Source organism: Aotus nancymaae, unplaced genomic scaffold, assembly GCF_030222135.1.
Source record: "Aotus nancymaae isolate 86718 unplaced genomic scaffold, 86718_ANA_hifiasm-v0.15.2.pri h1tg000007l, whole genome shotgun sequence".
Lineage (NCBI taxonomy): Eukaryota > Metazoa > Chordata > Mammalia > Primates > Aotidae > Aotus > Aotus nancymaae.
In genome coordinates this window covers 18,037,137-18,063,761 of record NW_026988418.1, presented here as the reverse complement: position 1 = coordinate 18,063,761, position 26,625 = coordinate 18,037,137, and the positions used below count along the sequence as shown (strand labels likewise).

The window sequence follows — 26,625 nt, the reverse complement described above, 5'->3', positions numbered from 1 at the left end:
CAAGAATCGCCTGAACCTGAGGGGCTGAGGTTGCAGTGAACAGAGATTTCATCACTGCACTCCAGCCTGGGTAACAGAGCAAGACTCTGTCTAAAAAAAAAAAAAAAAGTTTCTTAGTAGTAAACTTCTTTAGTTTGCCAAAAAATTATAATTGTCATTCTCGAAACATTTTTACTGCATGTAGGAGCCTAGAGTGTTATCTTATTTTAGTACATCAAAGTGAATATTCTGCTGCCTTCTGGCTTCTGTGGATTCTGTTGAGAAGTTAGTCTGCCACCTTTTTGGTGATCAATCTATTCGTGCCTGACCCGAATCTATTTTTTCTGGCTGCTTCTAAGATCTTTTACTTTGAGCCAGGTGCAGCAATTCATGCCTGTAATCCCAGCGCTTTAGGAGGCTGTGGTGGGAGGATAGCTTGAGGCCAGGAGTTCAAGACCAGCCTGGGCAGTATAGTGAGACCCTGACTCTATTTTAAATTTTTTTTAATTTTAATAAAAAATAAATAAGATCTTTTACTTTGGTGTTATACACTCATATCATGCCACATATACATAGGAATTTCTTTGTATTTTTCCTATTTGGAATATTTGGTGTTGATCAGAAATTTTGAACAATTTTCTAGAAATTGCTTTTTTCCTATTCTTTCTCTGCCTTGTGCAACTCTGATGAGATGCACACTAAGCCTCCTCTCTGTCCTTTTTTTTTTTTTTTTTTGAGACAGTGTCTCTCTCTCTCTCGCCTAGGCTGAAGTGCAGTGGCATAATCTCTGCTCACTGCGACCTCTGCCTGCTGGGTTCAAGCAATTCTCCTGCCTCAGCCTCTCAAGCAGCTGGGATTACAGGCACCTGCCACCACAACACCTGCCTAATTTTTCACACCTGGCTAATTTTTGTATTTTTAGTAGAGAGAGATGGGGTTTCACCATGTTGGCCAGGCTGGTCTCAAACTCCTGACTTCATGATCCACCTGCCTTGGCCTCCCAAAGTGCTGGGCATGAGCCACCATGCCTGGCAGGTTTTTTATTTCTTTAAACATATTAAACAGGCTGGGTGTAGTAGTTCACACCTTAATCTCAGCATTTTGGAAGGCCTTGGCAGGAGGATGGATTGAGTCCATGAGTTCAAGGCCAGCCTAGCAACATACGAAGACCCTGTCTCCACAAGAAAAACAATTAACCAGGTATGGTGGTGCAGACCTGTAGTCCTAGCTGCTTGGGAGGCTGTGGTGGGAGCATCACTTGAGTCCAGGAGGTCAAGGCCACAATAAGCCATGATTGCACCATTGCATTCCAGCCTGGATGACAGAGCAAGACACTGTCTCAAAAAAAATAAAAATAAAAAAAACACGTTATTTTACTTCTGATAATTTTGTATTCTGAACACTTTGTGGGTCCAATTTTGCTGTTTACTTCATCTCTTGGTTTTCACCAATGGGTGCCTTATTTTCTTATGACTTTTGGGATTGTTGACTATGAACTGCCTATTTTCCCTGCCCAGAATTCCTTAAGGCTTGGATTGAAGCTATGTTCTTTTGTTTTGTTTTGTTTTGCTTTTTGTTTTTGTTTTTTTTTGAGACAGATTCTTGCTCTGTCATCCAGGCTGGAGTGCAGTGGTGCAATCCCTGCTCACTGCAACCTCTGCTTCCTGGGTTCAAGTGATTCTCCTGCCTAGCCTCCCTAGTAGATGGGATCACAGGCATAAGCCACCACACCCTGCTAATTTTGTATTTTTAGTAGAGATGGAGTTTCACCATGTTGGCTAGCCTAGTCTTGAATGCCTGACCTCAAGTAATCTGCCCACCTCAACCTCCCAGAGTGCTGGGATTACAGGCATGAGCCACCACACGCAGCCTCCATGTTCCTTGTTAGAAATGCTTGTTCTGGCCGGGCACAGTGGCTCAAGCCTGTAATCCCAGCACTTTGGGAGGCTGAGGTGGGCAGATCATGAGGTCAAGAGATCAAGACCATCCTAGCCAACATGGTGAAACCCCATCTCTACTAAAAATACAAAAAAAAAAAAAAAATTAGCTGGGCATGGTGGCACACTACAGGTGGGCCTGTAGTCCCAGCTACTGGGGAGGCTGAGGCAGGAGAATTGCTTGAACCTGGGATGTGGAGGTTGCAGTGAGCCGAGATCATGCCACTGCACTCCAGCCTGGTGCCTGGCGACAGAGCAACACTCTGTCTCAAAAAAAAAAAAAAAAGAAAAAGAAATGCTTTTTCTTCAGTGCTGAAAAGAAGAACTAATGCCCAGACAAAGAATTTTCTCAGCAAGTCAATTTTACTTTCTGCAGAAAGGGTGCTGCTTGCTAGCAATTTTGCCACAAGAGCACAGACAAAGGAAAGGCAGGAATATTTATCCTTCACGCATTGAGTCTTTACTGCTGTGTCCTATCTCTGTTGGTTGGAGCTGGACCTCACAGTCTGAGCTAAACTTGATTGGCTAACAACTTAAAACTTTCCTAAATAGCTAAAAGCAATGGAGAATGAAGGAAAAGAGGAAGTTGCTTGCAAAAGGACTTAGAAAAGTAATAACATTTCTAAATAAGGAAGGGACACGGGCTGTGAGCTGGGACATGCCTGAGAATGTCCGGAAGAAATATCTTGGTTAAAGTACAAGGACATAGAATGTACTTATTCCTTTGTATCTAACAGCCACATAGGATAGGGCTTAACAAAGGGTTATTAGAAAAAAAAAAAAAAAAGAAGGTTTTGAAGAAAATTAGCTTTAAAATAAACTATTATTTCTAACATTTATTATTCTTTAACAAGAAGGGAAACTTTGAAGAGGAACTTTTTACTTTCCACATTCCTCTTGAGAAAACTTGTTTTTGTTTGTAGTAGTAATCCTGGGGTACCACCTACATGAAAACACTTTAAATAAAATTCTATCATTTAGAGTGTTTAGACCACCTACGCAGTGTGAATTAGGACCAAATAGCTGTGTGAGGGCCAGCTTGTGGTCATTAATTTTTAGAATTTTTTTTCTCCTACAATGTGACAGTGTCAAAATAGGCAAATGAGTTTCTTTATTTTCTTTCTTTCTTTGTTTTTCTTCCTTCCTTCCTTTTCTTTTCTTTTCTTTACTTTTCTCTTCTTTTCTTTTCTGTTTAGAGATGGAGTCTTGCTCTGTTGCCCAGGATAGAGTACAAGGGCACCATCCTCCTGCCTCCTGGGTAGCTGGGACTGTAGGCATGCACCACCACGTCTCACTAACTTATTTTTCTATTTTGTAGAGATGAGACCTCCCTGCATTGCCCAGACTAGTTTCGAACTCCTGGGCTCAAGCAATCCTCCCACCTCAGCCTCCCAAAGTACTGGGATTACAGACGTGAGCCACTGTGCCTGGCCAGCACCAGTTCTAAAGATGCAGCTCCAAATCTGAAATATTGGAGCCTCCAAACCACCCCTGGTTTCGTCTCCCCTATAACATGCCATGGTGTGGGAGCAGGGAGAGTATCAAAGTGACTCACGTAACACAGCCTGAGGCACACACGCTTCCCCGGGCCATTTGCTGTTCTGAGCAATGCAGTGTGGGAAGTCCTGTGGCTCTGCAGGGGTGCAGGGGTGGCCAGTGCTGAAACAGGACAGCCTGAATGCAGGGGCAGTCGGGCCTCCAGAAGCCATTTGTCAACTCCAGCTTCCAGCCACCCTCCCAAATGCAAAGCTCAGTACGGTGCTCCCTGCTTATCCCATGGGTGAGCGCTCCCCAACCCCTTCAGGTTGAAGCCAAGTTCTTTTTTTTTTGAGGCGGAGTCTTACTCTGTTACCCAGGCTGGAGTGCGATAGTGTCATCTCAGCTCACTGCAGCCACCGCCTCCCAGGTTCAAGCAATTCTCCTGCCTTAGCCTTCCAAGTAGCTGGGATTACAGACATTCACCACCATACTCACCTAATTTTTTTGTGTGTTTTTATTAGAGATGGGGTTTCACCACGTTGGCCAGACTGGTCTCGAACTCCTGACTTTGTAACCTGCCCAGCTTGGTCTCCCAAAGTGCTGGGATTACAGGCATGAGCCACTGCGCAGCCGGAAGCCAAGTTCTTTATCAGGGTGACCCAGTACTCCGGGGCTCCCCAGTGTTGTCTCTCGCCCACTCCACCTCCCCCCATTTCCCACCTGGTGTTCCAGCCACACTGCGTTGCTCACGCTCTGAACAGGCTCTTCTCCTCATGCCTGGGCCCTCTCCCACACACACTGTGCCCTTTGGAAGGTCTTCCCTAGCCCCCGTCCCTGATGGTTCTCTCAGTCAGCTCAGGCCAAGCCTCTTCTGAAAGCCTCCTGGCCCACCCAGGAGGTTGGGGTTCCTAACCTGTGTCTCCTCCACCCTGCATGCCCCCACCTGGGGCCACTGCCACTTTCCATGTGTGACACCGTTACAGGCTATGAGCCTGCTCTGTGTTTTTGATGTGCACCAACGCTAGTAATAAAATGGCCATTTCCCATCTGAAATGCTGGAGCCCCCGACAGCCCCTGCTTTCTTCTCTCCCACAATATGTCACGGGGTGGATCCCCAGAGCCTAGCACAGTGCCTGGCACAGAATACGTGCTCAGTGACTTGTGTAGTTATTTATGCCCCACGAGAAGTGTCACAGGCAATGGAGGAATCTACAGTCTGGAGTCAGTTCCAGGGTTCTTCCTCCTGCCAAAAGCCAGAGCCAGATGAAGTCTCTCCTCCTAGACAGACTGCAGAGCTCCTCAGAGCCAAGAGAGGCGGCGAGGCTTCGTGCCTCAGAGCTTGGCTCTCTGGCTTCTTTCCCAGGGAGGACAGGCGACACACGGCCTGCAGAGTCGGAATGATGGGGCACAGGCACATCTCTCTGCAGCAAACTGATTCCATCTCCCTTCCGCGAAAGGTGGGGCGTAAGGATGCCTCCCTCAGCCTGGTGTGGTGGCTCACGCCTGTAATCCCAGCACTTTGGGAGGCCAATGCGGGTGGATCATGCGGTCAGGAGTTCGAGACTAACCTGGCCAACATGGTGAAACCCCATCTCTACTAAAAATACAAAAATTAGTCAAGCATGGCATGCGCCTGTAATCCCAGCTACTTGGAGACTGAGGCAGAGAGGCAGAAGTTGCAGTGAGCCAAGATCTTGCCACTGCACTCCAGCCTGGTGCCTGGAGATGGAGCGAGACTGTCTCATACACACACACAAAAAAAGAGTGTCATGAACACTAAATAAGCAGCTTCCAGAATGAGAATAGTTTGTGCAGAGGGTGCCCTCGTGGGCTGTAAGAACTAAGTTCTTGATTTTTCTTTCAAAAACAGATTTGTCCAGCGTTGCTGTTAAATATTCTTGCCAGAAGAAGTGACTGTCCCATTGTAAATGGGCATGAACAGGAAGAGGCCAGCAGGTGGATAAAGTCAGGCAGATAGGCCCACAGTCAGCCCGACCTGCATTTGAACCTGACATTGAGGTGACATGAGACAAGTCCTGACCTCTCTGAGCCTCGATTTCTTTGCCTGCAACATGAGGACACGAGAACCATTTGGCAGTGTTGTGTGACATGTAGATGAAATTAAAGTGTGGGACAATTTATAGGAAATCACAAATAGTATTATTAATAAAAGCAGAAAAAATGCAAGCCAGACTAGGTGAGACTTATCAGTATGGGGCTTGGGGGCAACCCTGGAGCCACATTGTATAATTCTGGTGGTTTGTTGTTTCTCTAGACTTTTTTTTTTAGGCAGCGTCTGACTCTGTCACCCAGTCACCCAGGCTGGAGTGCAATGCTGCAATAATCTCAGCTTACTGCAACCTTGAACCCACCTCCCAGGTTCAAGCGATTCTCCTGCCTCAACCCCCCAAGTAGCTGGGACTACAGGCACATACCCCCACGCCTGGCTAATTTTTGTATTTTTAGTAGAAATGGAGTTTCACCACATTGGCCAGGCTGGTCTTGAATTCCTGACCTCGTGATCTGCCCTACTCGGGCCTCCTAAAATGCTGGGATTGCAGGCGTGAGCCACCACGCCTGGCATTATGGCCAGCTCTGACATGGAAACTTTCTCTAGACTTTAACTGTAGAGAAAAGTATATGTGATTGTTACTCAAGATGTGGCTTCCGTCATTCTGCTAACTTTTTGTGGCTGTCATAATATCCCAGTTAACACACCCTTCCATGCCTTATTACAGAAGGGATCTGGGTGAGGCCCAATTACCATTTGGATTCTGGAGTCCAGAGTGGGTGGCCTGGGAAAGCAGCCCCCTAAGAAAGGTGACTCACAAAACATATTCCTGCTTGTCTACCGCCCCCTTACTATCTCCTGAGAGGACCCCCAGCACTGACCCTCCTTCATTCCAGCCAGCAGCCCTGACACCCCACCAGGGCCTGGCTCCTGCCAGCTGCTGGGTTTGTTGAGTTGATTTGGAGAATGAGCCAGAAGCCCAGACAGACTAGATCTCCCTCTCTCCAGAGGCTCTGAGAACTGGGAATTGAGCCTGGGCTCCAGGGCCAGGTTTGCCTCAGGTGGCCCACTGGGGACCACTGACAGGTGGACAGGTGGAGGAGGAGGCATCAGTAGAGGAGAGGGGACAGTAGGCCATCACCACCTCACATTTCCAGAGGTACAATGGTGGCGAGGAGGTGTGGAATGGGGTCCTGTCCATCTAGCAGCCCACAGCTTGGGTCTCCTTGGATCCCTGTAAACGTGCCACATGCCCCGACCAGCCAACAGAACCTCCCTATCCTCTCCCTCATGGTTTCCTTTCACCACGTCACCTCCCAACCAGCACCCCCAGACTCACCACTCACAGTGCCCATCCTTCCCCACATCCTACAGGATAGCACCCCCTGAGTGCCAGGTCCTCCTGCTCCCATCCTCACTTTGCCCAGAGCCTCTCCCTCCTGTACCTTCAGCCTCTCTGGTCTTCCCCACCCCCGCTAAACAGGCTCTGCTCAGACCACTGCCCTCCCCACTGATCCAGGGAAATGGTCCTGGCAACATCAGGGGGCCCTTGCTGTCCTTATTGGGCTCCATCTCCAGGCCTGGGTGACCTCTCCTTTCTTCTTGAAGTTGTAGCAGAAGAGGCCGCGGGAAACAGATCTCTTGGACACCGAATACAGGAGGAAGGAATTTATTCGGCCAGGAGCAAGGTGGCATAGTTGCCTAACAGCCAAGCTCCCCTAACAAAGGAAGGTTCCATCTTTATATAGGCTTATACTTTAGATGTTACACATGGAAGAATCTTAGGTTTATAGCTTAATATATGAAAAGGGTCTCGGTTTACATTCTCAGGAATTACATATGAAAAGGGGATTCTCAGGAATTACATATGAAAAGGGGATTCTCAGGAATTACATATGAAAAGGGTTTCGGTTTACAGTTTTAGGAATTACATATGAAAAGGGTCTCGGTTTACAGTCTCAGGAATTACATATGAAAAGGGCTTCTGTTTACAGTCTTAGGAATGAAAAGGGGAAGTTTACAGTCTTAGGAAAAAGGGGAAGTTGATCTGAGATGCCTGGGTCTCCCTTTTCAAAGTGACCTTCCCATTGACAACACCCACCACCCTCTGCTGTCCCCTCTCCTCTACTGATGCCTCTTTCTCCACCTGTCTGCCTGTCAGTGGTCCCCAGAAGTCAGCCTCCATCCCTTTTTCTTTCTGCTTTGGCCAGAAAATGATGCTCATGCCCTTGTCTTTGGCCCTGATCTCAGTCCTGAGCCCACGGCCTCCATATCTAGTTCCCTCCTGGGGGAGGGTGAGGCAGGAGAATCAATTCAGGAATGACCGGAGACAACCCCCATGACCAAAATCCCTCCCGCCCTGCCCCTCCACCCCTCAGTTCCTGACATCTGCCCACCCAGGCATCATTCTCGACGCCCTTTCATACACACAATCAAAGCCACCAAGGGCCCTGCTGGATCTCTCTGAGTCCAGCCTGTAGACACTGAAGTCTCTGTACACATTACAGGTGATTCCTGGACCCATTCGAATTCCAGGATCCTCAGAACAGGGGCAGCCTCTAACCTGCTTCCCATACTAGGGCCCCCAGAACTCCCTCTGCGTGAAGTGGTGACTCAGCCCCTTCCCCATGGACTCGCTGCCCCACAACTGGCCTGCAGTCACCCATGCCAGCATGCCAGGACTATCAGTTTCTATCCCAGGTAGAACATCTATTAGCCGTAATCTCGGATGAGAGGAAGATTCTTGCCCCTTAGGCAGATCTAATCTGTCTTTGTCACCACCCTTGCCTGATAGGCAGGATTCCCCGAGGGCAGGGCAGAAAGCCTGGAGTTAGAAAGGGAAAGAACAGAAGGTTGGGCTTTTACACAGAAGGAAATGTGGCCCGGAGAGGGTCGGACACTTGCTCCAGGACTCCAGAAAAGCAACAAGGGCTGGGATGGGTCTCCTGACTCCCAGGCAGGGGCAGACAGGCAGGGGTCTGGGCTCAGTCCAACATTCTCTGCTGCCACTTACTGTGCTCAAAGGTCATTTTAGGGTTGGTAGATTTTCTGGTTAGCCTGTTGCGATCCCGGGAGGGTGTGGGGAAGAGGAGTAGGGCGGGGAGGGAGGAGGGGCTTCAGGGGTTATCTCCAGTCGGGGACATTCCGGGGCTGCAGAGCAGACCAGGCCTGGTGGAGAATTAGGTGCTGCTGGGTGCTCCTGCCTCCCACAGGATCCCAGCTGCAGGAAACCTCGGGGACTCTGGCCCACCTGGAGTTGGGGACATTCCCCAGAGAGCGTCGTCATGGCCTGCAGGGAGCACTTATTGAAGAATCGGGGCAAGTGGGTGTTTGCAGGCATTACCTGTGTGTCTGTGGTGGTCATTGTCGCGATAGTCCTTACCATCACCCTGCGGCAGCCAGGTAGGTGCTTCCCCCAGTGCCATCCTGAGTGGCTTCCCCCATTGCTCGCTCCTTATCCCCACCTTCAGCTCTGATCAGCTTTTTTTTTTAAGTGCTGGGATTACAGGCACGAGCCACCGTGCCCCGCCAACCAGCTCTTCTTGATCCCTCATCCCCATCAAGCGTCATTCCCCATCCGCAGCTCTCTTTGTCTCTTCTATCCCCCAATCCTATGTGACTTCATCCCCAGCAGAAAGTCCCGTTAACTTTTTTTTTTTTTTTGAGAGGGAGTTTTCGTTCTTGTTGCCCAGGCTGGAGTGCAATGGTGCAACCTCGACTCCCTGCAACTTATACCTTCCTGGTTCAAACGATTCTCTTGCCTCAGCCCCTCAAGTAGCTGGGATTACAGGCATGTGTGCCACCACATCCAGCTAATTTTTTGTGTTTTTTTTTTTCCTTTTAAATGGAGTCTCACCCTGTCACCCAGGCTGGAGTGCAGTGGCGCAATGTCAGCTCACTGCAACCTCCACCTCCTGGGTTCAAGCGATTCTCCCGCCTCAGCTTCCCAAGTAGCTGGGATTACAGGCATCCACCACCACGCCTGGCTACTTTTGTTGTATTTTTAATAGAGACGGGGTTTCGCCATGTTGGCCAGGCTGGTCTCAAACTCCTGACCTCAGGTGATCCACCCTCCTTAGCCTCCCAGAGTGCTGGGAGTGCAGGCATGAGCCCCTTTAACTTTTTTCCCTTCTTCAGTTGCCTGAAGAATATCAGGTCTTGGCCTTCAGCCCAGACCTCCATCCTGTGCCCTTCTTGGGAGTCACACAAGCAACCTCAAACTCAGCAGACTGGGCTGAGCTCATCCCTCTCCCCAACAGCTGCTCGCTATGAAGGACTCTCTGTGAAAGGCTCCTCCATTCACCCAGGGACCTCAGTTAGGCCCCGTGCCCCTGCCTCATGGCTGTGCTCCTCAGTCCTGAGCCTCGAGGGCTCTACTTTTCCCTCTGCCCTCTATCCTCCCAGCCCTGCCCTCAGAGAAGCTTCAAGGTCTCCTTCTGGACCCTTCTTACAAGGTCTCTCTGCCTGCTTTTGTCAGCTCATGTTAGCTCTGCAGCCCAGATCTTGCCAAGCAGCCCTCGCTCACTGCCCTCAGCACACACCAACTCCTTTACTAAAGTTCAAGGCCATTCACGACCTGATCCCAGCCCTCTTCCAATCTTTTATTTATTTATTTATTTATTTATTTATTTATTTTTGAGATTGAGTCCTGCTCTCTCTCACCCAGGCTGGAGGGCAGTGGCATGATCTCAGCTCACTGCAAACTCCACCTCCTGAGTTCAAGTGATTCACCTGACTCAGGCTCCCGCCACCATGTCCATCCAGCTAATTTTTGTATATTTTGTAGAGACATGGTTTCACCATGTTGGCCAGGCTGGTCTCGAAATCTTGACCTCAGGTGATCCACCTGCCTCAGCCTCCCAAAGTGCTGGGATTACAGGCATGAACCACTGCATCCGGCCCCCTCTTCCAACCTTCCCACATTCCACTTCCGTGTTCCATCTCTACCAGGCCAATGGCTCTTCCTTTAGACAGCTGCACTCTCCTGAAGCCAAGCCTTTGCTTTTTCTGTGTCTGGAATAACCCATTCCCCATTTTCTGTAAAATTTACACCCACCCTTCAAGGTCTTCCTTAAGTGTTCCCTTCTCTGTGAACCTGGCCCCATTTCCTGACTACCCCAGGCTGGTACTGAGGCCTCCTTGGGTCCCAGAAGCGCACTCACTTTTCCACTATTGCAGCACCAGTGAGTCTGAGCCTCACCATCCCTCTGCCAGATGGAGTGTTGGTCACAGGGAGGGTCCTGGGATGAACAAACAGGAGTCTTGGGCTGGGGTGAGGACAGACACTAACAACCCCTTGGCATTCCTTCCAGGCTATGAGCTGGAGGCCTGCAGCCCCAATGCCGACATGCTGGACTACCTGCTGAGCCTGGGCCAGATCAGCCGCCGAGATGCCCTGGAGGTCACCTGGTACCACGCAGCCAACAGCAAGAAAGCCGTGGCAGCTGCCTTGAACAGTAAGTCCAGCTGCCAAGACTGGGGCAGGCCAGGGAAAGGGATGGAGAAGACAGAGGGAGAGGAAGATTAGCCATTGGTCACTGTGGTGGCATGACAGCTGTTTACATGTCTTTCCGCACGAAGAAGTAGGGGCTCAGAGGCATTAAGTGAACGGCTCGGGGTTGTGCAGCTAAGCTACGAGCCTAGATTTAAACCACATGTTTGACTCCAAAGTCATGACTATACTTCCCACCCTCCCAGCTACTCCTTCCTCGAGCTGTCAGGAACCAACCTCTAAGGAGGTTTTTGCCTTCAAAGCCTCAAGCCAGAAATCTGCACTTGAGGCCCAGCACTACTAAAAACAGTGAGCACCTGAGCAGGTTGTATAACTCCTGAGCCTCAGATTTGAAATTGGTTAAAGTAACCAATCGGCCGAGGCTCACCACGTGCACATTACACGCAGGTTCTCCTGGGACTACCCTGCAACCCGTTTCATGGGTACCATTTCACAGGAGAAAAACAGAGGCTCAGAAAAGTTAGGCAACTTAGCCAAGGTTACACTGTCTGAAAGCAGTTAAGCCAACACTGGAGCCCAGAGCGGTGAGCCCCGGAGTGCACGCTCCAAGCCACTGCGTGACGCTCTCCTTCAGGACCTTTGGGAAGCTCAGCAGATAATGTGCATGAACATGCTGGTGAACTTTAAAGCAGTAGCTATTAAAGATGAAGGAAACAGTCCTTGAACCTGGGCACGTTTCAGAAGACACCGACTGGCCCCACCCCCAAGTAACGCTGAGGCTGCTGGCCCCAGGGTCACACTTTGAGAACCACTGCTCAAGCAAACTCCTTCCATTTCAGACCCCAAAACTGGAGTCAGAGGGTTGGTAGAATGACCATATCAGCCAAAGCAGGACTCTTGAGGTCATTATTAGTAATTATGCTGAAGCCACAGAAACACAACAGATGGCCCCTTACACTAGTTAAGCAAGCAACTCCATATAAATAATTAACACTTAGTGAATGCCTTACCAGGGATATTTTATTATTTAATTCTGTAGATGAGGAAACAGGCACAAAGAGGTCAAATAACCCCAAGATCACACAGCTGAAAAGTGTCAGGGCAGGGACTAGAAGCCAGCAGTGTTAATTCAGGGTCTGCACCCAGCCACCATGCTCTCCTGCAGATGGGTAAAGCTGACCCGAGGAGGGAGGGTGGAGGGTAGAGGGCTTGGTGACTGCATGTCCCCTTCCCTGCTGCTGTGGCTCCCCAAGGACCATGCTGTGGCCACAGGAAACCAATCCTTTCCTCTCATCTCTTGCTCCTTCTTCACTTCTCACCCCCAAGCAAGTCAGCCTCCAGCCCTCTGGAAGGCAAGTCACAACTTTTAAGGTGAAGAGATTTTTTTTTTTTTTTTTTTGAGACTGGATCTTGCTCTGTCGCCCAGGCTGGAGTGCAGTGGTGTGATCTCGGCTCACTGCAGTCTCTGCCTCCCGGGTTCAAGTGATTCTCCTGCTTCCTGTAATCCTGAGTAGCTGAGATTACAGGCACCCACCACCACGCCCAGCTAATTTTTGTATTTTTAGTAGAGACGGAATTTCACCATGTCAACCAGGCTGGTCTCGAACTCTCAACCTCAAGTGATCTGCCTGCCTCGGCCTCTCAAAGTGCTGGGATTACAGGCATGAACCACCATGGCCGGCCAGCCAACCATTTCTGAAACATTTCTTTTAGACCTGCTAGCATCCAGGCACTGGGAATTCAAGTGATGGCTAATTCAGACCCAGACCCTGCTCTCACAGAGCTTATACTTAGGAAGGCTGATGCTGAAGAGCAATCACACGACACGGGGCTGAACACGAAAGGGAGAAGGCAGGTTTCATTGTGAGCAAGAAGCAGAGTGGCCTAACTTATTAACCTGGGGATGGCTGCCTCCTCCTTGAGGAAGCAATATTTTTTCTGACATGGAGTTTCATTCTTGTTGCCCAGGCTAGAGTGCAATGGCACGATCTCAGCTCACCACAACCTCCACCTCCCGGGTTCCAGTAATTCTCTTGCCTTAGCCTCCCGAGTAGCTGGGATTACAGGCATGCGCCACCATGCCCAGCTAATTTTGTATTTTTAGTAGTGATGGGGTTTCTCCATGTTGGTCAGGCTAGTCTCAAACTCCCAATCTCAGGTGATCTGGCCCACCTCGGCCTCCCTGGGATTACAGGCGAAGCCACTGCACCCAGCATTTTTTTTTTTAGACAAGGTCTTGCTCTGTTGCCCAGGCTGGAGTGCAATGGCGTGATCTCGGCTCACTGCAACCTCCACTTCCCAGGTTCAAGTGATTCTTCCTGCCTCAGCCTCTCGAGTAGCTGGGATTACAGGTGCCTACCACCATGCCTGGCTAATTTTTGTATCTTTAGTAGAGACAAAGTTTCACCATGTTGGCCAGGCTGGTCTCCAACTCCTGACCTCAAGTGATCAACCCGTCTAGGCCTCCCAAAGTCCTGGGATTACAGACGTGAGCCACTGCACCTGGCTGAAGAAGTGTTTGTTTGTTTGTTTTGAAACAGAGTTTCACTCCTATTACCCAGCTCGAGTGTAATGACGCAATCTCAGCTCACCACAACCTCTGCCTCCCAAGTTCAAGCAATTCTCCTGCCTTAGCCTCCCTAGTAGCTGGGATTACAGGCATGAGCCACCACACCCAGCTAATCTTGTATTTTAGTAGAGACGGGATTTCTCCATGTTGGCTGGTCTTGAACTCCTGACCTCAGATGATCTGCCTGCCTCAGCCTCCCAAAGTGTTGAGATTACAGGTGTGAGTCACGGCGCCCAGCCTGGAAGTTGTTTTTTTTTTTTTTTTTTGTAGGTACAGGGTCTCACCATGTTGGCCAGGATGGTCTCGATCTCTTGACTTCGTGATCTGCCCACCTTGGCCTCCCAAAGCGCTGGGATTACAAGCGTGAGCCATGGCACCCGGCCGGAAGTTAGTTATTTTTTTAAGCCAATGGTAAAGGATAAGCAGGAGGTGCCGTAGTAAAGTTGAGAGAAGAATGTTGCCAGGCAACAGCCCAGAGATGAGGAGGACAAAACAAATTAAAGCCTTGCTACCCAACGTGTGGTCCATGGGTCCATGGACAGCAGCATGGGCATCCCTGGGGAGTGTGTTGAAAATGCAGAATCTCGGGCCAGGCCCAGTGGCTCATGCCTGTAATCCCAGCACATTGAGGGGCCAAGGCAGGTGGATCACCTGAGGTCAGGACTGACATAGTGAAACCCGGTCTCCACTAAAAATAAAAAAAAAACACCTGGGCATGGTGGTGGTGCACACCTGTAGTCCCAGCTACTTGGGAGGCAGAGGCAGGAGAATCGCTTGAACCCGGGAGGTGGAGGTTGCAGTGAGCTGAGATCACGCTGCTGCACTTTAGTCTGAGTGACAAAGTGAGACTCCACCTCAAAATAAAACATGCAGAATCTCACGCCCTCCTGTGGATCTAGTGATCAGAACATGCGTTTTTACAGTCCCCGGGAGATGGAGAAGGTGAGGTGCCTGGAACTCAGAATGAAAGAGAGAGAGGGGAACATGAGACAGAATTGGAAAAAAGACTATAATAAGGAGTTAGGGTTTCTTTTCTTTCTTTATTTCCTTTTTTTTTTTTCAGACAGAGCTTTGCTTTTGTTGCCCAGGCTGGAGTGAAATGGTACGATCTTGACTCACTGCAACCTCTGTCTCCCAGGTTCACATGATTCTTCTACCTCAGCCTCCCGAGTAGCTGGGATTACAGGCATGCGCCACTATGCACAGCTAATTTTGTATTCTTAGTAGAGATGGGGTTTCTCCATGTTGGTCAAGATGATCTCAAACTCCCAATCTCAGGTGATCCGCCCACCTCGGCCTTCCAAAGTGCTGGGATTACAGGTGTGAGCCACCATGCCCAGCTGAGTTTGGGCTTCATGTTCAGAGCAATGGGCAGGTTTTCCGGCACTTTTTAACAAGAAGTGACATGATCAGGTACATGTTTAGGACACTCACTCTGGTGGCTCTATAGAGAACAGACTTGCAGGGAAGCAGTGCTATTGGTGAGAAGAATGTTCAGGAGCCCGGGAGAAAGCAGGAGGCAAGGGCCCTCTGGCATCAATGCTGCATGGGCCGAAAGCAACCCCTCTCCCTCCACTACACTCTCCAAGTGTGAGTGCCCCGAGCATGGTTTTCTACAGACGGCTTCCTATTAGAAGAGTCTGAGCTCCTTACTAGGCTGAATTCTCGAAGGCAGGAATCAGAAGATATCCACCTGATAGAGTCAACTGTGTGAAGCTAAAAGATAACTCAGTGCTGGTGATGATGCGGTGAGATGGCCAACCTCGTGCGCTTCAGGCGGGGACAGGAATTAGAACAACTTTTCCAGAAAGTAATTTGATAACAAGGGCTTTAAAAATGACCCTGTGTGCTGGACACTGAGGTGCACACATGTAATCTCAACACTTGGGAGGCCAAAGTGGGAGGATTTCTTGAGCCCAGGAGTTCAAGACCAGACAGGGAGAATATAGCAAGCCTAATTAGCAAAAAATCAGAAACTCCCGAAGCATCTCAAGAATGGGGATGGTCAGTTACACGGTAGTGAACACCCTCAACCAGGGCTTTGGAGCCTTTTGTTTCTTTGCCTTGTCTGCTCTAATAAGATGTATAAAAAAGACTGGAAATGTGTCATAATGTTGAAAGAAAAACATAAAAAATTATAAATGCAGTAGAGTCTCAACTGTGTAAAAACTATGCATAGGGCCGGGCACAGTGGCTCACGCCTGTAATCCCAGCACTTTGGGAGGCTGAGGTGGGTGGGACCACTTGAGGTCAGGAGTTCTGAGACCAGCCTGGCCAATAGGGTAAAATCCTGTCTTTATTAAAAATACAAAAATTAGCCATGTATGGTGGCACATGCCTGTAATCCCAGCTAGTCAGGAGGCTGAGGCAGGAGCATTGCCTGAACCCAGGAAGTGGAGGTTGTATTGCGCCAAGATCGCACCACTGCACTCCAGCCTGGGTGACAGAGCAAGATTTCATCTCCCAAAACAAAAGAAATGGAAGAAAAATCCATCAAAATGTGAACTGTGATGGAAATGTGGGTGAATATTTTCCTCTTCTTCCACTTTTCTGTATTTCTCAAATGTTCTGTAATTTGTAATGCTTTTATGATGAGAAAAAAGTTTTCTTTCTTTTAAAAAAAGAACTGACTGAGTTTTCGCCTCTTCTGCAGGCAACATCACAGTCCTGGAGGCTGACGTCAACGTAGAAGGGCTCGGCACAGCCAACGAGACAGGAGTTCCCATCATGGCACACCCCCCGGCTATCTACAGCGACAACACACTGGAGCAGTGGCTGGACACGGTGCTGGGCTCTTCCCAGAAGGGTAAGGGCCCCTCTGGAAACCCTCCCCAGCCCCGAGCCCTCTGGCCCTGGGGCAGCATGTGCAGAGATCCCTCGCTGGGAAGCAAGTCCAGTCCTGACATGAGGTGTCATTGCCTTGACTTTCTCATCACGGTGCTATAGACGTCCCAGCTCTGTGAGGACTCAGCGAGGTGGGGAGCGCGTCAGTGCAAATCATGGTGTTCTCTCTCGGACATACGGGGGGATGGCGAGCAGTACAGCGTGAACTGCAAGGTGCCACGCATGCTCAGAGTGCTTCCTCCTGTATTCAGAGAACTGAACGTAACAAGTTCAAAGCCAAGCCCCACCCTTCCCCTCCGCACCCCTTTGCCAGTCACAGTCAGAGTCCAGGCACCACTGTAACGCCTCTCTCTCTCCCTCCCTTATCCTCACGTCCACGCGGTTGCTGCCTCCACCCGTCCTAACCCCTAACCCTGCCTCCATCGAGTCACAGCCACATCGTAACTCTCACTGGCTTCCTGACCCAAATTCAGCCCCTACAGACTTCCCTCGACCACCGTGACCACAGACACCTGAGGGATCTTTTCAAAACACCAGTTTTGTCATGCCACTCCTCTGCTTTAACCCTCCATGGCTGCCCATGGTCCTCAGGAAAAAGTGATCTTGGCCTAGTTTTCAACATCCCTCTATATCTTCCCAGCCTCGTCTCCTCATCACCCTGAAAAGTACCAGGTCCCTTCTCTGCAGAGATTCCCTCCTCTACTCAAATGCACCTTCCAGAGGCTGAATGACCTCCCTTCAGGCTCTGGTGGTTTAGGGCCCTCTGAGCCTGCTCAAGAACCCCAGCCCCTTTTCAGCAGAGACTTGATTCCCAGCTGCAGCAGCCGCAGGCCCAAGTCCTCACCTTGCCTCTATGGGAACTCGTCTATAGGCGGGCCCTTCTTCTCTCAGTTAGCTCTGTGTCTTCAAAAGGCTTTCCTCACACCCTGCAGGGATGTGGTCCTTGTCCTTCCGCCCTCCCGTGACCCCACCACACACACACACACACACACACACATACACACACACACACACACACACACCCCCTCTTTGCTTTCTGCCCAGGGAGTCACGTCTTCCTGGTTCCTTTCCCAGTTTCCCAAGCCCTTGTCCCTTTCCCCACAGGCATCAAACTGGACTTCAAGAACATCAAGGCCGTGGGCCCCTCCCTGGACCTCCTGCGGCGGCTGACAGAGGAAGGCAAAGTCCAGCGGCCCGTGTGGATCAATGCTGACATCTTAAAGGGCCCCAACGTGCCCATCTCACTTGAGGTCAATGCCACACAGTGAGTGTTCGCCTCTCTGTCCCAGCTGTGTCCAGCCTTCTTCTGTCAACACCTAGCACAACATGAGGATCTTGGGGACCTCTGAGTTTGTCTCCAGTCACGCTATATAGTCTCACCTCTGAGCCTTTGCACGAGCTATTCCCTCTGCCTCCAGTGCCTTTCCCCTCTTTTCTGACAAACCACTGGCCAGTTGTTATCTCCTCCAGAAACTTCCTTGACATCCCAGGCTGCTGCAGGACTTCCTCTGGGCCCCTCAACCCCCACACTTCCTCCTAACACAGCCTGACTTCATGGAGCTGTCACTGTGGGTTCACAGGTCTGTCACCCCACTACACTGAACTCCCGGAGGACAGACCAGGCCAAGTCCTTCCCTATATTCCCCAGTGACCAGCACAGGATTTGGCCTGCTAGAAAAGTCTAAAACCTTGACTCCTTCCCCAGCCCCCACGAATTCCAGCACCGCTGCTGGCAGCCCTCACATGCAGTAGTTGCACGTGCTCTACAGTTTACAAGGAGAGCACATAGGAGGAGAGCCTGTCTTTGATCTGATCCTGATGTAGCACTGCCAGGTTAGAGCTTTCTCCCCATTTTGCAGATGAGAAAGCTGACAAGAGAAGGATCTCAATTTGTTTCATGTTTATTATATGTCCCAGGCACTGTTTTAAGTACTTTACTTAAAGAACACCATTTAACTCTTACAAAAATGAGGTAAGTACTATTATTTTCATTTTATTAACGCAGGGACTATATTATAGAAGTGAAAAGACCTGCCTAAGTCTAGTAAGTGGCAGAGCAAAGATTCAAGTCCAGGCCTTCTGATTCTAAGCTGCAGGCTCCTTCCCATCCATCTCTCCCTCCACACATCCAGCCAGCCAGCAACCATCCATCTAGCACTTATTATTGTGCTTCTCAAGCTGAGGTGCCTTCCGAAAGTAGCACTTTGGAAAATGTAATCAATGGCCCAAAATACATATGACCTGTCTTCTTGGAGTGCTAATTTTACTCAGTAGGGTTTTTTTTGGTGGGCAGTGGGTGACAACATAATTTGCCTGTTAAAATTTGCATCTTTTTTTTTTTTTTTTTTTTTGAGATGGAGTTTCGCTCTTGTTACCCAGGCTGGAGTGCAATGGCGCAATCTCAGCTCACCGCAACCTCTGCCTCCTGGGTTCAAGCAATTCTCCTGCCTCAGCCTCCCGAGTAGGTGGGACTACAGGCATGTGCCATCATGCCCAGCTAATTTTTGTATTTTTTAGTAGAGACGGGGTTTCACCTTGTTGACCAGGATGGTCTCAATCTCTTGACCTCATGATCCACCTGCCTCGGCCTCCCAAAGTGCTGGGATTACAGGTGTGAGCCACCGCACCCGGCCCAAAATTTGCATTTTTTAAAGAAGAAAAGTAAAAAGAAAAAATTAAAATATTTTCATCAAGGCCAAGTTCAAATAAAATTTTAGGCTGGGCATGGTGGTTCACACCTATAATCCCAGTACTTTGGGAGGCCAAGGTGAGCAGATCCCTTGAGCTCAGGAGTTTGAGACCAGCCTGGGCAACACAGTGAGACCCCGTATAGAAAGAAAAAGAGAGAAAGATAAAAGCGGAAGGGAGGGAGGGGAGGACAGGGGAGGGGAGAGGAGAGAGGAAGTCTTTTTTTTTGTTTGAGATGGAGTCTCATTCTGTCGCCCAGGCTGGAATGCAGTGGCACAATCTTGGCTCACTGCAACCTCCACCTCCCAGGTTCAAGCAATTCTCCTGCCTCAGCCTCCTGAGTAGCTGGGACTACAGGAGCAAGCTGCCACACCCAGCTAATTTTTTGTATTTTAGTAGAGATGGGGTTTCACAGTGTTGCCCAGGCTGGGAAGGAGAGACATTTTTTAAAGAAAACCTGAGAAACTTCAAAGGCTCACAGCTGGCAGAGCGCAGATTCCCACACACGGGGACTGAGTCAGTTTCATGTCTAGAAGGGGATGTTTAAGAAGCCTGCCCTGCTAGAGGGGATGATGTCTATGAGGCTGAGTGGCCCGGCCAAGGTCAGAATCGGAGCTGAACCCAGACTTCCCTGACTCCAAAGTCCATGCCCAATTCATGGGACCTGAAACAAACCATTCTGTTCTTTGGGACTCTGCTTCTGACCTTATCACAGATCCAATAGGCCCTGCCACTCCCTACTGTGACGAGAACCCAGAGGAGAGGAAGGGGCCGGCGCAGCTCCGTGAGACCAACATCTCCGATTTTTTTGCAGGTTCCTGGCCCTGGTCCAGGAGAAGTATCCCAAGGTCACCCTGTCTCCAGGCTGGACCACCCTCTACCTGGCCATGTTCCCAAACAGGACGTACACCCGAGCCATGGTGGAGAAGATGCACGAGCTGGTGGGAGTGGTGCCCCAGAGGGTCACCTTCCCTGTGCGGTCTTCCATGGTGCGGGCTGCCTGGCCCCACTTCAGCTGGCTGCTGAGCCAATCTGAGAGGTGAAAACCACCAAACCCACCCCACCCTCCCAGAGGTGCTGATGCCCTCAGCAAGATCCCAGATGCTCATGGATGGAAGGGTCTTTTTTTTTGAGATGGAGTCTCACTCTGTCACCCAGGCTGGAGTGCAGTGGCACCCTCTCAGCTCACTTCAACCTCTGCCTCCCGGGTTCAAGTGACTCTCCTGCCTCAGCCTCCCAAGAAGCTGGGACTATAGGTGTGTGCCACCACACCTGGCTAATTTTTTGTATTTTCAGTAGAGACGGGGTTTCACCATGTTAGCCAGGATGGTCTTGATCTCCTGACCTCATGATCTGCCCACCTCGGCCTCCCAAAGTGCTGGGATTACAGGTGTGAGCCACCACACCCAGCCATGGATGGAAGGGTCTTAAAGGTCATATAGTCCAACTCCTGCTGGTGCTCATGCCCTCTACAGAGTCCCTGCTTTCTGCTTGCATACCTCTGGTGATGGGCTACTCACTACCTCCTCAGGGAGCCCTTTCATTGGTGGGTAATTCTCTGCCCCCCAGAAAATATTTATACCAAGACACAACTTGTCTCCCCACAGCTTCCTCCAGTAGGAGCCAGGTATAGCCATGGAGCAACATATGTTCTGCCTTCAACCCCTGCCCTAGGATAGCCTTATAGGAATTTAGAGACTCCCCTACTCCCACTATCCCCTCACTTTCCTTAGCTGCTTCCCACAGGACTCCCAAAGCTGCCCCTCCCCCTCTTCATGCTTGACCCCCCCTTCCACATCCTCCCCTGTCTGTCCTGCCCCTTTCCTAGGACAGACTCAGAAACACACTGCAAGTGAGGAGGCAGGACAGGCTCCCCCTCCCTCCTGGGATCCACTTTCAGTCTTCTTTCCTGAATTCCCTCTGGCTACTGCCCTTGGGAAGGGGTAGGACTCAGGGATAAGTGGCGGGTGGGCGACTGGAGGACAAATGTGCTACCCTGGGCCCAGCTGACACCCAGTTCTGAGCACAGGAGTGGGGCTGAGGGTCTTGCTGGGCCCAGACGGGCACTGAGCCAGCTCTGGTGGCCCCAGGTATAGCCTGACGCTGTGGCAAGCTGCCTCGGACCCCATGTTGGTGGAGGACCTGCTCTACGTCCGGGACAACACTGCCGTCCACCAAGTCTACTATGACATCTTTGAGCCTTTCCTGTCACAGTTCAAGCAGCTGGCCTGTAAGGAGAGGAACTGGGAGGGGTGGTGTGGACTGGATTCTGCATGGGGCAGCACTTGGCAGTCACTGGAGCAGAGCTGGGAGGAAGCGGTATCAGAAGGGGGAGAGCCAGGGTGGGGTAGGAGGAGGATGTATTTTGGGTACCAGGCCCTGGTATGGTATGCTAAGCTTCACATATCCACTTTATTTTTATTGTCATTTTTTTCGAGACGGAGTCTGGCTTTGTCACCCAGGCTGGAGTGCAGTGGCGTGATCTCGGCTCATTGCAGCCTCTGCCTCTCGGGTTCAAGCGATTCTCCTGCACCACCACACCAGTTAATTTTTGTATTGTTAGTAGAAACAGGGTTTTACCATGTTGGCCAAGCTGGTTTCAAACTCTTGCCCTCAGGTGATCCGCCCGCCTCAGCCTCCCAAAGTGCTGGGATTACAGGCGTGAGCCGCTGTGCCTGGCCCACACATCCATATTATAGAGAAACAGAGGCTCAGAACAGTTCAGGAATTTATACAGTCACTCAGCGTGTATATGGTCCAGCAGGTCGGAACCCAGCAAATTTCAAACCCCGTATTATTTTGGTACATGGCTCCACTATGGGTTACTCTAATGTTTCAGAGACCTCCACTGTATTCACTGAGCAGTGATCAGATGCTGCCACCCAAACCCCTCATTCCCTTGTCCCCGAACCCAGGAGAGCCACAGTTAAGCCATCTCAAAGGGGCCCCGTCAGACTCAGTATTCCTGCCACCTAAGCAAGGGGGGAAGGATACCAGCTCTGGGGCCAGGCAGATCTGGTCTCAGCAGGTTCCACTCCCAGCAGTTCTGCTCACTGCTTATAGGACCTTGGACAAGTCACTTCTTATAGTCTACAAAACAAGGAAATTAGAGCTGCTTGGCAGGGTGTCAGGAGGCTTAGTGAGGATGCCTGTAGAGCTGCGGCCTGCAGGTGTTCCATGAACAGCAGCCACTTCACCTTGGTGATTTGGGACCCCACAGTGAATGCCACACGGAAGCGAATGTACTATACGGGGGGCAGCCTGATCCCTCTTCTCCAGCTGCCCGGGGATGATGGGCTGAACGTGGAGTGGCTGGTTCCCGACGTCCAGGGCAGCGGTAAAACAGCAACGGTGACCCTCCCAGGTAAGGTCTGCCTTCAGCCCTGGTGCTCCTAGCTCATCTGCAAGGGTGTCCTCTGCTTGGGGCGGGTACCTCCAGTCTCTGTTGCCATGGCAACATGGGTTTATTTACACCATGCGCTGGAGGCAAGGTGGGGCAGGGTTTCGGGAGAGGGAGAGAGAGTACAGTGGTGTGAAGAGCACAGGGCTCCTGCCTTCAGACCAGTCCCCAGCCACGGTGCTGTGGGCAAGGCCGGCACTGGCCCCCAGGCTGAGTCACAGGTAAAGACCAAGAGCTGAAGCAAGAGTTTCTCATGCACCAGGCACATTTATAAAGCAACCCATCCACCTGGAGCCCAAAACTGGGTTGACAGATTCCAGAGAGGCAAGGCCCTTGGATGCCCCCAGAACTCCCACTGCCCTTTTAGCAAGGGACTCTAACACCCTATCATAACCCAAATCCTAAACACTGTTACCTCTGCTGCCTCTTCCAGACACAGAAGGCATGGTCCTGCTGAACACTGGTCTCAACGGAACTGTGGCTGAGAACCCTGTGCCCATTGTTCGTGCTCCAAGTGGCAGCATCCTGACGCTGGAGTCCTGCCTGCAGCAGCTGGCCACGCATCCCGGACACTGGGGCGTCCATTTGCAAATAGTGGAGCCTGCAGCCCTCCGGCCAGCCCTGGCCTTGCTGGCACGCCTCTCCAGCCTTGGCCTCTTGCATTCGCCTGTGTGGGTGGGGGCCAAAATCTCCCATGGGAGTTTTTTGGTCTCTGGCCATGTGGCTGGCAGAGAGCTACTTACAGCTGTGGCTGAGGTCTTCCCACACGTGACTGTGGCACCAGGCTGGCCTGAGGAGGTGCTGGGCAGCGGCTACAGGGAACAGCTGCTCACAGATATGCTAGAGCTGTGCCAGGAGCTCTGGCAACCTGTGTCCTTCCAGATGCCGGCCATGCCACTGGGCCACAGCACAGCTGGAGCCGTAGCCAGGCTGCTGGCCTCCTCCCCCCGGGCCACCATCACAGTGGAGCACAGCTCAGCTAGGGGCGACTATGCCTCTGTGAGGGCAGCGCTGCTGGCAGCCAGGGCTGTGGACAGGACCCGAGTCTACTACAGGCTGCCTCAGGGGTACCGCAAGGACTTGCTGGCTGATGTTGGCAGAAACTGAGCACCCGGGATGGGGGGCCAGCGGACCTCAGGACGGAGGCTGCCCATGGAGAGACAGGAAGAAATAAAGGCCTTTGCCTTTCTCTAGGCACTGTATTGAGTCCTTGGGAGCAGGATGGAGTTGGGGTGGGCAGGATGTGGCCACTGAGGGCATCTAGAGGGTCTGGAGACTGGGGGCCAGGTCATTCCGGTTGTCCAGGAGAAACTGCTCGCAAGCCTTGAAGGTGGTGTAGAACTCAGAGGAGAGGCCGGCCACGTTGGTGGTCACATAGTTGAGAACGCCCGGGGTGGCCTGGTTGTAGTAGGACACCTGCAGGGTTGGGAGGCCAGGCTCAGGGAGGGTTCTGGGAGGGGATGGGAGCCCAGTGGGAACCAGGCTGGTGGCAAGTCAGCCTTGCTCTCCTTCTGGGAGGGCAGGAAATTCAACCCAGCTCCCCAGGGTCGTAGATTACATGGCTGGCAGGCATGACCTCCTCCAGCAGATCTCCCCCAACCCTTCTTAGGGCGCTGACAACCCTGGCTTCCTGCCACCACACACCACATTGTCATCACGCATCTTCCCTGCCAGTTGGTGCCCCCGGAGGGCAGAGGCTGCATCTCCAGGGCCCAGCTCTGAATCTCAGCCACAGAGACATGCTAGACAGGAGCCCAGGGATGATTCTGAGGCGCACATGGGTTCAAGCATATGAATTAAGCAGACACCGGCTGAGTCTCTGCTGGGGGAGTCTCAGGGCCAGACTTGGCGGCAGGGCCCTAACAGAAGCTGTGAGCAGGGAGGCTGCAGCACCCACCCTCGCTTTCCCTCAGCCTCCTCCCCATGTTTTCCATCAGCCTGGACCACCCTGCTGGGTTTTATGGGCCCTCAGAGCCTTATAAAGCCTTCCTAAATGAGAAGGTCCCTCCATGCGCGATGGAGTTTCAGTTCAGAACCCAGGCCTTCTGCCCTGAGTGCCCAGAGCTTTTCCCAAGACCATGCAGCAATCTCTGACTCACCTCCACACAGATGACATCATTTCCAGCCCCTGACACTCGGGCTCCCCCAGGCTGGAAAGGGGAGCCTGCTGGGAGACCCAGCTCTGGACTATCCTAGCCCAGCAGTTCTGAGTTCCATGCACGTGTGTGTTGGGGTGGAATCAGGCTGGGGGCGTGGTGGGGGGGCGGCCTCACCTTGGTCAGCTGGTCCCCCTCGCGCCAGAGGCAGAAGCCTGAGCAGAGGGTCTCTCCACGCCTGTACTCTGGCGTCTCTCGGTGTGTGGGCAGTGTGACCGACCTCAGCGCGATGACATAGGGGTCCCTGAGTGAAGGAAGGGTAGCAAGGGGGCAGGGGTCAGCCACAGAAGAAAGTGGGGGCCTGTTCAACCCAACCAAAGCCGAGACCCTGCCTCCTCTGGCGCGGATTCCTCACCAGGGGCTGCATGGCACATAGACTCTTAAAGCCCCGACACCTGGCTCAGGGCCCAGCTGGAGGGAGGAGGTGCCTGTGGGTTAGCACTGAATTCACCAGGAGCCAACCTGACTCCACTGTGGACTTTCTGGAAAAGCCACTCTACTTCAGTGTGCGAGGGAAGAGTGTGGGCTTTGGGATTTTTTTTTTCTGTCCCTGTCTTTCTAGAGAAAGAGATGTTTAGGCCCTCCAGCCCACATGGGGCTGTCAGAGGGAGGAGACCAAGGGGGTGGCCATGTGAGAAATATCCTGTCCAAGGCCTGCATCAAGGCAGCCTGAGCCACCCTGGGTGAGGGTGGCCCTGCCTTAGAAAATGTGACAAGAGGGGAAGTGTGCGCCCCGTCCCTATTTTACCCATGGTAAAGCCACAGCAGCCCAGAAAAGCCTCGTGGCGCCTGGGGCCCCACAGCCAATGGGAAGCAGAGCTCTGGCTCCAGGCATTGCCCTTCCCTGAGACAGAGATGCGGCCACCCTAACACTCTGTCCCGTTTTTGCTCCCCACCCCACAGCAGATAGGCACACACCCATTGTCACAAGGCTTCCGCCTCGAGGCCAGGATCACGAAGTCCTGGGGCTTGGTGTGACCTCCAAGGGCAGGGCTGGTGACGTGGTAGATGGCATCGTCCTCGTCCACCTGCTGCACCAGCTCCACGCTCCTGTGGGGAGACCGGGATCTCAGCCTCCAGCTCCCACGCCTCCAGCTCCCGTGCAAGCCACGGGTCTGCCTGGGTCCTCCCACACCACAGCGCCCAAGCAGCCTCCACGGTGGGATGTCACCCCCTATACTGCTCACCAGGGAGCAGCAGGAAGGCAGAAAGACCCAGCCAGGGTGGATACACACGTCCACATGCACACACAGGCACACGGAGACATGCATGTAAGCAAACGAACACATACACAGACATGGGATAAAGATGTGCACACACATGCACACATGTGGTCCTATGTGCACAGGTACATGGACAGACACCAGTGCACACAGAGACCCACGCATGTCTGTACATGTCTGCGCAGGTACAGACACCACAAGGATATGTGATGATTTAGCAGCTGTGCTTAACATTTGCTGAGCGCCCACTGAGTGCCAGGTGCTGTTCTAAGTGCTTTACATGTGTCACTTAATCTCCATTAACAGCCTCATGCTGTAGACACTGCTAGTATCCCCATTTCATAGATGAGGAAAATAACCTGGCCGTGGCCACAGAGCTAATAAGGAAGCAGGGCTGGGGTATGTTCAGGCTATCAGTGGCAGAGATGTGTCCCCAGGCCCCGGCACCCAACACACACATGTGTGGGCATACACGGGCTCATATCGACACAGGCACGCACCCAGGACGCCCACACAGAGGCACACGTGGCCATGTCCAGACCCACTTTCTCCTCCCCACTCTCCTGCTGCACTCAGCAGTAGGCAGGGCATGGGGAAGAAGCTAGCCGCTCTTTCCCCTCAGGCCTCCCCCCCACACATCCCATCAGGTATCAAGGTTTGGTCTGGCCTTCAAAGCCCACCCCAGCCTCCCTCCAAGAAGCCCACCCACCACATGCACAACTGCCCTCCCCCTACACGGCATCCCCCACCAAATCACCTCTCTGCCTTCTGGAAGGGGACCACCAGCAGGCTTGAATCAGCTGGACCAGAGCTTTTGAAAGCAACATGGCCCTTTTTGCAAAGAAACCTTCAGCAGGAAGCCCATGTATAAAGAGCAACAAGCCTGC

At 51.7% G+C, this 26,625-nt stretch overlaps 2 protein-coding genes across 3 annotated transcripts in view; one reads left to right on the top strand and one right to left on the bottom strand.

The window, feature by feature from the left end:
• The first annotated feature begins 8,548 nt into the window (after window positions 1-8,548).
• Window positions 8,549-23,552, top strand: FAM151A (family with sequence similarity 151 member A). Its single transcript, XM_012442691.3, has 8 exons — window positions 8,549-8,808; window positions 10,719-10,862; window positions 16,081-16,233; window positions 17,376-17,535; window positions 19,774-19,998; window positions 21,050-21,189; window positions 22,180-22,323; window positions 22,793-23,552. Exons 1-8 carry the CDS (start codon window positions 8,691-8,693, stop codon window positions 23,464-23,466), a joined length of 1,758 nt encoding a protein of 585 aa, XP_012298114.3. The 5' UTR covers window positions 8,549-8,690; the 3' UTR covers window positions 23,467-23,552.
• The window catches only part of ACOT11 (acyl-CoA thioesterase 11), a 71,339-nt gene continuing 59,107 nt past the window's right edge, over window positions 14,394-26,625 (bottom strand). Inside the window, exons 14-17 of one of the 2 annotated variants that reach the window (XR_010341189.1) lie at window positions 25,434-25,565; window positions 24,633-24,759; window positions 22,775-23,775; window positions 14,394-16,512 (exon numbers count right to left, since the gene is read on the bottom strand). Coding sequence is in view for 1 of the 2 variants with exons in the window: in XM_064372392.1 (XP_064228462.1) it covers window positions 23,620-23,775; window positions 24,633-24,759; window positions 25,434-25,565 (415 nt within the window). In the remaining variant the exon portion in view is untranslated. Of the gene's footprint in view, window positions 16,513-21,674; window positions 23,776-24,632; window positions 24,760-25,433; window positions 25,566-26,625 lie in introns of those variants that run through there. The other variant, XM_064372392.1, reaches the window with a different exon arrangement.